The sequence below is a fragment of the Vidua chalybeata genome, chromosome 19 (genome assembly GCF_026979565.1).
Source record: "Vidua chalybeata isolate OUT-0048 chromosome 19, bVidCha1 merged haplotype, whole genome shotgun sequence".
NCBI classification, from domain to species: Eukaryota; Metazoa; Chordata; class Aves; order Passeriformes; family Viduidae; genus Vidua; species Vidua chalybeata.
The window spans coordinates 4300618-4311248 of record NC_071548.1 but is presented as its reverse complement, the minus strand read 5'-3'; the positions used below and the strand labels follow the sequence as shown (position 1 = coordinate 4311248).

Sequence of the window (10631 nt, the reverse complement as noted above, 5' to 3'; positions counted from 1 at the left end):
TGGATTAAAACCCTTCCTGAAATGGCAGTTGTGAGCTTGCCCTTCATAGCAAACCTGATAACACAAAGACTTCAGTGTCTGCAGATTCTGTCCCAGAAGTAATTCATGGGAACAGTATGACAGAACTAACTTATGGCTAAGGTCTGGTGCCAAATGGTTCTTGTGGTGTGCTTGGGAGTACAGCCATGAATAAGTCCTTAAAATGGAGTTAACTCCAGCTCCAGGCTCCACCCTTGGCTGGGAATGTCCCTTTTTAAGAGGGGAAAGCAAGGTGCACGTTGTGGTTCCCAATGTTTAGTTCCTGATACGCCTGTGAACTGGATTATTCCAGGCAGGATTGCAGCACTGTGACACCACCATCGTGATCATCTTGCCTGAGTGTCATGGTGCTGCTGATGTCACCTGAGGCTTGGCCACAGCTGGTTTGAGGAGGTTTCAGAGTGTCTTGGCCAGGAGATGTGAGGATTAGGCTCATTCGTGTCAGGAAAGGTTTTGCTGAGTGTTTGGGAACACAAAACAGGCCTGACAGGCTGCTGTGGTACCAGTGTAAGGTGGCTCTGATGGGAACAAAGGTTAACTTGAGACGTGGGAACACAAGATGGGCCCCAAGCTAGAGATTACATCTGGAACAGGCTTGGAGCCTAACCTGCCTCTGTGAACCAGCTGGAAGCAGCCTGCTGAGAGCTTCAGGGGGTTTGGAGGTTCCCTGGCTCAGGGCCAGGGTATCTTTTGCCATCTCTGTACACCAACCTCGTACAGTAAATAGCATTCCAAGTGGAAAAGGGCTGTGCTCAGAGCTAAGTCTTCAGTCTCCATAATTTAAACTGGTTTCCATCCCTATCTGCCTCTGGAGCTGTTCCCCAGTTCAAATCTCTACTCCCTGATACTGCTTCTCTGCTGTAGGAGGTAAAGGGGGGAGTCTCACCCCAGCCAGTTCATCAAAACAACAGAAACATGTTAAAGAAAACAATCATTTAACATTTATGTAATTAGACAAAGTGGGAAAGTGTCTTGGATTACACTGCTCTGTCTCCAGCCCCCACCAGCTGCAGAAGCCTCTCCTGGTGGGTCTCCCTGAGCAGTGCTGGTGTATGAGGGACATCTGAAAGGTTCAGGATCCTCCCCTCCCTTGGGGTTTAGGGAAGGAAATTAAAAGAGTGACCATCACTTTGACCCACCTGGTGTGGGGCTGCCTCTCAGAGCACCACAGAGTCCCTGTGCAAGAAAAGGCTGACAAAGCCAGTGCCACACACACATGGCTGAGGCCAGTGTCACCTCTGGGCTGCTCAGAGCCTGGACATGTTCCTGGAGTCCTGGCTGAGCTGCCTTGACCCTCCTTGTAGCTGATGGCTTTTGAGCCCCTTACTTGCCAGAAAACAGCAGACCTCAAGAAGGGGACAGTGACAGGGCCCACTGTGTCTGTCCTTCTGTCTGTGCCACTGACCAGGGAGGCAAACAGATCCTTCTGGAATGGATCACATCTACACACAGCTGGCTGGAGCTGTGACTTTCTGCTGTCTTTCTGGAGAGAAGTGTTCTCCAGACATGTCACCTCTTGTCACCTGAGCTCCAGTGCAAGGATTTATCCTGCCTGCTGTGGTCCCACCATGGTGATGAGCATTTAAGGTGAAGGACATTTTCCAGCATCCTCTTCCAGCATCACCCTGCCCCTCCTGTTCTCCACTGCTGCCCCAAAGCCACATCCATGGGGCTGGCAGGGCACAGCCATGTGCTGTGCTGCTTCTGGCTGCCCCAAAGGCCACGTTCAATCACGCTGATCCCTGAGGAAAGCAGCATTCCTCCACCAGCTTCAGCTTCCCCGTTATCCTCACATCACTGCTGGCTGTGGTGCAGCAAGCCTGCTCCGTGGGCTGGCTGGCCAGCTGGGAAGAGCCCTCAGGAGGGAGAAGGTGACCCTCAGGAGAAAGGAGAAGAGCCACAAGAGTCCTTGGACTTGCCCCTGTGGGCAGCCTCCTGGCCTCAGCGCTGGTAGAGGGTGATGATCCCTGCGCGGTGCAGGCTCCTCCACAGCGCTGCCTCCAGCATCATGTCGTGGTTGGCATAAAACACCAGAGGTTTCTTCTCCACCTCGTAGTAGTGGTCTGAGAACTGCTCGTAGTTGGCCGTGATGAACCCGTAGGCACTGACCTGTGGGGAAGGAGGTGGGGCAGACAGAGGACAGGCTTCACTCGGGTGGTCCATCAGGACTCGGTGGACTCGGGTGGACTCCCTTCAGGGACAGGGGGCATGTAGGACAGCCACCAGGATACACTAGAACCCCACAGCAGCCAAAGGGGGGGATTCCCTTCTCCCCAGGGGAACAGTGGCCCTGTGGCCCCTTACCTGGTCGCAGGTGTGGAGCGCGGTGAGGAGCATGAGGGCTCCGGTGCTGGGCATGTACAGGGAGCCGTACTGGGTGTTGAGGAGCTCGGACCGCAGGAACCTGACGGGACACGCTGGCTGTGGGTTGGCACAGCCCTGCAGCCCCCAGACCCACACCCACCCAGGCCTCTCCAGTGACACCAGTGCTCAGTAAGGCAGGAGCACTGAGTGAAACACAGGGCTCAGGTGGGTTCTCTGATGGCTGTTCTCATTTGCTCAGAGGTAAAAGGCACCTCTCTGCTGTTTGGAGCCACCCCAGCCTGGGCACCTGCTTTCATGAAAGGCAGGAAAAGACCATCCCGTTGGGACCTACCTTTGCTCCTGTTAGACTGGGACAAAATGTAATTTGTTTTGGGGAATGGGAGCAAGGTGAGCACAGGGAGACATAGGAGGGGATGTGAGCTGTGCTGCAGTGAACAGGAATGACAGGGGAGAGATGCCTCTGTCTTGTGTGCAAACAGCAGGGCAGGGCTGGTTCCAGTGTCTGGGGGAGACTGGGACTGCTCTTTGATGCTGGGCAGCTACTGGTCTGTACTGGAACGAGCAGAGAGGGGAGGGAGGTGGTCTGAGCCCAGCCCGGAGCAGAGACAGACAGCAGCCACAGTGCTCATCACCCTCACCTTGCTGTCAGGTACTGCAAGAAATCAGGATGCAGCAGCTTGAACTTCTCTGCAGATGTCTCCAGTCCAAAATACTTCTGTGGGCTGTAGCAAGGTAAGGAGAAGGGCAGAACTTTGTCATGGGAGTCCTGGAACTCCCTGGGGTTATATCCCAGGAGGGACAGATGTAGGGTGAGGACAGGCGAGTCATGCCTGCATCATTGGGGTGCTGGGAGGATCTTGGGGAGCTACTCACTTGTCCCCCTTGTCCGAGCCCTCGGGCACTGGGCTGCCCTGGATGGCCGATTTCAGCATGACGTAGTCACGGACATCCGAGGGGATGAAGATGTACTTCAGGTCCTGCAGCAGGGACACAGACAAGGCACTTGGAGGGAGGTTTAGGGACACGGCCTACGCTTGCAGGCGAGGACTGAGGGCTCCCGAGATGGGGAGAAGGTCTCAGAAGCAAGCTCAGCCTGAAGGGACAATTTGATTCAAGTCCCCAACAAGCCCTCAAGTCTCACCTTGCCCTGGGGTATCTGGGTGAAGCCATACTCCTCGTAGGAGATGAGGGAGTTCTTCATGGTGTTCACCGTGAAGCCGTAGAAGGAAACCTTGGTGCCGACGTCCTCCTCGAAGCCCTTGATCACGGCACCGTTGAGCCTGCAGGAAAAGCAGAGGACACGTGTCCAGGGCTGGCATCTCCCAGCAGCCCCATGAGTCCATCCTGCCTGGGATTCACCCTCACCTGAAGACCAGGTCGTGGCTGTCGATGGCCTTGCCCTGCCGCGAGCCGTTGAGGATGCCACCGTTGCCCACCACGGCACAGCGGACACAGCCCCCGGGGAAGGCAGCCCTGTCGAAGAGGTGCTGGTTGGCCGAGGCGTTGAGGAGCTGGAGGGTGCTGCCCACCACTGGAATGGAGCAGGATGTGACCAGTCAGCAGGGAGAAGGTGTGTACCAACCCATGTGAGCACGTGCAACAGCACGCACAGAGCTGGCACAGCACAGCCAGGAGCAGCACACAAGAAAACTCACACCACCCGCGTGCAGGAGAGAGGGCTGCAGGTGGCATATGAGGGCACCAGATAGGCCCCCCTCTCCCAGCTTGGTGTCACCTCCTCGTACCTCTTATTTCCCCACGCTCCTGACCCTGCTACAGTGACTGCCCAAGGCTGTGCAAGGCACAGGGATGCATCCAGATATCTCCAGCCCCAGCCCTGCAGATGCTGCTGCCCGTGCTGGCCACATCCCCTCCTGACAATGTCTCTGCAACTGCCACTGGTTCTCTCCTGCTCACCATTCCCAGCACTTCCCAGCCCAGGGATTGAAGCTGGCAGCTGCCAGGGAAAACAGAGAGTGGGTTTGGGGTGGGAAGCGAAACAATCTCCATGCACAACAATGGAGCTGGTTGTCCGAGCTCATCCAGCCCCAGTCAATAATCACGGACACACTGGAGCTTTTATTCAGGGAAAATGTCACAAGATGCAGCAAGAGCCGCACCCTGTGCCCTGGGAGGTGGGGTGGGAAGAGGTCAATGTTTCTGGCTCCTCTGCAGGGCTCCTTGCCTGTCCCACATTTCCAGTCCCTTCTTCTGGGCTCCCAGTCCCCTCAAGCTGCCCCACATCCCAGCTGGGTCTGTACCTGCGAGGGACAAGCCTTGCCAGCCATAGGGGACATGTCGTGTCTTCAACCTGTTCCAGGTCTCCAGGGTGAAGTGCTGGTCCCACATCAGCACGGGGGTGTTGAAGCGGAAGATCTCCCGAAACTTGGGGTCTGCCTTTGCTCGGGCCATTACAGAGTGGAGGCAGGGGCTGGGCTGGGAGGGAGGAAGGAGGATCCCTGCTCAGTCTGCAGCCTGGGTCTGCCTTCCCTGTGACACCTCCACCCCTCAGCAGGCACCAAGGTGAGAGCAAACCCAGGGACAGAAATGCTCCTTGTCCATCACATGCTCTGCTGGGTCACCCAGGCAGGGCATTGCCTCGTGCCTGGGTTTTGTGCTGCAAAACAGTCTTTGGCACCCAGCTCAGTGGGGCTGGCAGAACCAGGGCTTACAGAGGCACCCGAGGGCATGAAAGATTCAGCACCTTCAGGTGTGGGCAACCAGTTAAAGGGCTCTGCTCTGTGAGAACAGAACAGTAACGCCTCCCCTCAGGGCCTGGGTCCATCCCCATAAGTCTTCATGGACTGCTGGCCCAGGAGTCACGGGGTTGGATGGGGGTGGTGATGCTGGCTCCAGCCTCCACACAGGGGAATGGCAGCACGGAGGCCTGGGGAGAATCACTCGTGTGGATGGACAAGGTTGCTCCTCTGTAAACCCCTTCCAGAGGATGCTGCTCTTCCTCAGCCTCCCCACACAGCCCTTCAACCAACAAAACCCAGCACAGAGGGGCACCATGGACATTACTGTGCTGTGCTAATGATTACCTGCTTTCTGCTGGGCTCCGGCTCCTCCAGCTCGGCAGAGGGCTTGAAGGAATTCCCACTGGGATGGGGGAAACATATGGCAGAGTTAAAAATCCCTTGCTTGGGAACTGGGGAAGCCCACAGTGGGCAGAGGCCTCCCAGTTCCTGCCAGGATGGCTGAACATCTTCCCTCCTTACCTCTCCCAGCTGCCTCCGAGAGCCCACCTGCGGCTGCTGGCTCCATGCGGTGTCCCTGAGGGAGCCAGGACCAGTGGCCCTGGCTGCAGCAAGCTGGGAGAAGACAAGTGAGGGTTCAGCTGAGGAGGTGACACTGAGCACCCTGACATCCCCCCACCTGTGAGAGCTACAGGACAGCACCACGACTCCTCCATTTATCTCTTCACCGCTGCCTGTGCCCACCCACGCCCACCTGCAAGTGGAGAGACGAGGATTTACAAAATACAGAGTTTGTGCAGCCACCATCTCCTGGTGGGTCCCACCTCCAGGACTCCCATAAACCAAAAACAACACCCAGCCCAGGCTGCAGCCTTGGGGGAATTCTGCTGAGACCTCCCTGGGTCTTCCCACCATCCCACCACTCCTGAGTCCAAAGAGGACCGGGCTGGAATAAACTGGACAGGCTGGCAGGACACATTTAGTTGTTCTACTGGAGAAGCACTCAGCAACTGGGGTCTGGAGGTTCTTGGGGTGCATGGGACACCCTCTGCCATGGGGGTGGCTGAGGCATGCCCTGATCCTTCATTAGTAGCAGGGGCTGCCCACCCTGAGCAACTTGGGGTGCCCTGAGCCCCACGGGGCCAGGCTGAGCTGACCCAGCCCCTGGGGGGGCACTGGGGCTGGGGGTGGGCAGGCAAGCAGGAGGTGGGAGCCCACCGGAGGGGAACAGGGGAACCATTCATCCCCACACAGAAAGGCCCTTCAGAGCCCCCGGCCCCGCCGCCAGCCCGGGCGGCAGGTGCTGCTGCCAGAAGGGGGGTATTGTGGAGGAGACAAGGGCTCCTTGTTACAGGATCTCTGCCTGGGAGCCTGGGGACAGGTAAAGGCAGGTGGGGAGCGGAGCCTCACCCCCCCTGGCCCTGCTGGCACGACGTGTCCTGGCACAGGAGCACAGCGGGCGTTGGGTTTCTGTCCCTGCCACAGCCCCTGCCAACACCAGCAGCACCCACAGCCCTGCCCAGGATCACATCCAAACCCATCTGCCACCCAAACCCTGCTCTGTGCCACTCTGGAGGCATGGCATGACATGGGGGGACAGCCCACCACCCTGCCTGGGGTCTGGAACTGGGGGCTGGAGCATCGCCCCAGGTGTGGATGGAAAGGCAGCGCCAAGGAGGTTTTATTCCCAGCACCTTCCTTGCACCATCCCAGCATTGCCAGCACTGGGCAGGGGATGCTGAGGGTGCAGCAGGCTGAGCTCTAACAGTGGAGCTGGCTCTGGTGAAGCACTGAAGTCTCTGCGTGCAAAGCCACTGGGTTGGCCACCCACCCATTTTCTGGCCACAGAGGTGCAGCCCTCACCACACCCCGAGGCTGTTACCCTCACCCTCCATTTCCAGGCTTGAGCTGCAACCAAGCAGCCTCTCCCAGCCCCACCACCTCTCCAGCCCTTCCCACCACGTTCACAAGCCCATCTCTGCACATTTCTGCCCACCCAGTCCCTCCCCAGCTCTCCAAGCTCTCCCGCACCTGTTTCTTCCCTTTCCCTTCCCCGGCTCACCCAGTGCCTGCAGCACAAGGCAGAGCCCTGGGCAGGGGCAGTGGCAGGGGGCTGCACTACTTTCTGAGCTGCCAGGGATCTGTGGGAGCCCCAGGGGGCTCAGCCTGGCTGTGCCCAGGATGGAGGGAGGTGGGCATAGGCAGCCTGGAAGCTTGGCTCCTGCTGACCTTCCATGGGAGCTGGGCCCCAACCCCACCCATGGCCGGACACAGTGGGTGGCACCTGCTCATCATTTCTTCCAGGCTTTGTGCTAAGCTGATAAATCAATGCCAGCACCTCCCTGCACTTGCTTGCCAGCTGTGGGTGCTGGAGCCAGCTCTCCAGCATTGCTGCTGCCCAAACCCTGCTGGGAAGGGCGTGGGGCAGCTGGCCCCCCACCAGACAGCATCTCGGTGGCGTGACGGGGAGCCAAGCGCTTTGACGTCACCTGCCAGGATGTGTTGAAGCACCTCGTGCTGCTTGGTTGACTCAGAAGATGACAATCCTGCCCAGGACCACAGATGCACAATGGGGCTGCAGGAAGGAGTGGCTGTGGCTGCCCGGGCACTGGCGGTGGCAGCAAAGCCAGCCAAGCCTGGGCGCGCTCCCTCACCATCGTGACATTCACAAATATGACGTTTCTGGTCCAAGGCCATCCCTCATTTCCGGAAGATAACGCTGTGTGTGAGTGTTGTGAGCACACACTCCAGCCTTATCTTCAGCAAATACTCCCAGGGCCCCACAGAAACATTTGAGGGAGCCAAAACAGCAACAAGGACCCGCTCTTGCTCTATCTCACCCTGAAGGGCTGAGCTCCAGAAGCATCTTTCCCTGGTGTAGAGCAGAGTGGCACAGCGAGGCCAGGCAGAGCTCTGTGCTCATCCCATCTGCCCTAAGAATAAAACCACGAGTGCAGCCAGCAGCTCACCAGTGGGGTTTGGGAGAGATAGATGGGCAGGGAGTGGGACAGGGCTGTGCCCAGCTGAACCCCAGGGGATTTCACTCCCTCCATCCCATCTCTGCAGGGAACAGGCATTTAACCACTTCCCTAGGGCCACTAGCTTTGTGTGGAACTGCAGGGGGACGTGGCATTTCTGTGGGGATCAAGTCCTGGGGTGACCTGGTGCTGGCAGCAGCCACTATCCATCAGAGATCAGCTTCCTCCTGATGCCCTTCATCCTCCTGTACATGTGCATGGAGACACTGCTCACACAAACCTCCTGCTGAAATCGAGTCACCTGCACCCACAGGTGAGGACTCTGACCCTCCTGTCCCCACTGGCAGAGCAGGAAAGGAGTGCTCTGCGATGGCACCTCAGCCTTGTGAAATGGCCAGCCCAGTTGCAGCTCTGGACTCAGCCGGCAGGGCAACACCAATTCCTGCAGGGACATAGCTCTGTTGGGATGAGCAGCACTCATGCAGTGCCATGTTTGTAAAGACAGGGAATCGAAGCAAACAGACAGCACTCTGCTTTGGGTTTAGCTCTAGGGGTTGAATTAAAGCCAAGAGGAGAGTCCAGGAGGCCTTTGGAGCACAGGTCAGAGAGTCCAGGAGGCCTTTGGAGCACAGGTCAGCCCTGTGTTACCTCACCCTGGGCCCCTCGCTGGGGCTGGACAAGCTGACCCTTGGTCCCATCTGTCAGGGGCTGGAGCCTGGGCTGGCTTTCCAAGGAAGGTGACCTGGAACTGCAGCAGGTCCAGGCAGGGTTAGCCCGACATGTAGTGGGGGGAGCCTGCTCCCTGCTTCCATCCCGTGGGTTTTCTCCACACCCTACTCTCGCTGGGCCATAGACCCTGTGTCAGGGCACGGCTGCTTTCCATTCCCAGCTCCAGCATGGGCCATGGGCATGTTCTGCTGCCCTCATGGGCCTCAGTTTCCCCTTTCGGGGACATCAAGCTGTTTGTGGCGAGCTGCTCACACCCCAGCTGTGACTGGCCCGAGCAGTTCTTGGTAATGCTGCCGCTGGCATCACTGCACACCCGGCACGGCGAGGGTGGAAAGAGCCAACAGCCAGCCCGAGCTCCTGCAGATACTCCTGATCCACCAGCCCGGCAGGAGAGGGGACTTCTGCCTTTGGCACGGTGGGATCGGGCAAGGAGAGCTCCCAGCTGGGGAAGAGAGAAGGTCTGAAGCCCAGGGCAGCTGAGCCGGCTGCATCCTCAGCAAATCCCGCTGCAAATCTCACCTCGTGCAGGACCGGCTCCGGTCCCCACAGCATCCCCCGTTCCAGTTGGTCTCTGTCACACCGATGGCACCCAAAAGCACCCAGGAGGAGGTGGGGGACACCCACAGCGCCCTCCTGGCCCAGCACCTGATGCTCGCAGGGGACAGGGCAGCTGGTCCCGCAGTCCAAGCGCTGTGCGGGATCCTTCCCCCGCCCGCTCATCCGCACTCGGCGGGGCTCCCCGGGGCACCCCAGCATCCCCTCCCGCTGGGCACGGGGGAGGCTCAGGAAGGGGCTTCGGGAGCTTTGGAGGATGCAGGGAAGGCAGACAAAGGGGGAGTTGCAAATTGCTGGAGTTCGGAAAACGCTGCAGCCCTGAGTTCGCGAGCGGTGTGAGCAGTCCGGGGGATCTGAGACCCGGGCAGCCGTGCCCTGCCTCTGCAAGGGTGCAGCTCCATGGGGGCCAAACCTCCCCCAGGACAATCAGCGGGCTCCGATCCCGCACCAGCCCGGCGGGAACACGCGGCGGCTCTGGCGGGCAGCCGGAGCGGGTTTGATCCCCACCCTCAGCCGTCCCTGCACTCAGCAATGGTTTCTTTGCACTGCGATGCGCTGAACCCTTGGAGGGGTTCCACCCAACGCAGGGACCCTTGGAGACCCTCCATGGCCTTGGGGTCCCGCTCTGGGCAGCGCTGGGCTCGGCTGGTGGCCGTGGGCAGGAGCCGGTGCCCAGGACTCCTCAGGGCGGAGGTAGAGCCTGCTGCCAGCCTATTTTCCAAACCGGCCGGGGGCAGAGCTGGGATCCCCAGCCCTAAGGAGCTCACACCGGCACCCCGATTTCCCCTCCCCATCCCAGCGCACGGGATTTACAGATCCCTGCTTCCCACCCCTCTCCCATCCCCGGCCCCCTCACCTGGCTATGATCCTCTGGCTGGTGGGCGCCTCCACCGTAGCGTGGTAGTGACTGTAGAGGAGCAGGGAGGATGTTAAACCTGCCAGGAGCAGAAGGCAAAGCCTTTTCCAGTGAGGGGACCCCATCCTGGGCAATTCAGCCACTGGAGCCGTGCAGGCGAGCGGGAGCCAGCAGCCAGCCCCGGGCACACAAACTTCCCGGCCCCCCTGCTCTCCCAGCCCGGTGGGCGCGGACACGGCTGTGGGCTGGCTCCGTCCTGCCCCGGGTGCCCAGCTGCACTTTAGAGCAGGCTGGGATATTCCTCCGGAGCGGTGGGAGGGAGGGTGCAAGCCGGAGGGAGGAGGCACCAGGCTGACTGGTTCAGACTTGCTGAGAAAAAAAGCACTTTTGAGCTGCTTTTTCTCCGAGCTGGCGATTAAACATTTACCCAGACCAGAAGGGAACTGAGAT

General features: G+C 59.2%; 1 protein-coding gene across 1 annotated transcript; it reads right to left on the bottom strand.

Annotated features, from left to right (window-relative positions):
• Positions 1 to 957: 957 nt before the first annotated feature.
• Positions 958 to 10464, bottom strand: ST6GALNAC2 (ST6 N-acetylgalactosaminide alpha-2,6-sialyltransferase 2). The gene is made up of 10 exons (XM_053960498.1): positions 10182 to 10464; positions 5586 to 5678; positions 5409 to 5466; positions 4626 to 4800; positions 3730 to 3895; positions 3506 to 3644; positions 3238 to 3341; positions 3003 to 3086; positions 2344 to 2443; positions 958 to 2148 (listed from the first exon to the last, which is right to left on the bottom strand). Exons 1-10 carry the CDS (start codon positions 10304 to 10306, stop codon positions 1981 to 1983), a joined length of 1212 nt encoding a protein of 403 aa, XP_053816473.1. The 5' UTR covers positions 10307 to 10464; the 3' UTR covers positions 958 to 1980.
• Between the last annotated feature and the right edge of the window lie 167 nt (positions 10465 to 10631).

Coding starts and splice junctions, on each gene's coding strand:
- ST6GALNAC2 (XM_053960498.1), bottom strand. CDS start 10,306: ATGGGGTCCCCTCACTGGAAAAGGCTTTGCCTTCTGCTCCTGGCAGGT. Junction 5,679..10,181: donor AGCCAGAGGATCATAGCCAG/GTGAGGGGGCCG, acceptor GTCTTCTCCCAG/CTTGCTGCAGCCAGGGCCAC. Junction 3,896..4,625: donor GCAAGGCTTGTCCCTCGCAG/GTACAGACCCAG, acceptor GCTCCATTCCAG/TGGTGGGCAGCACCCTCCAG.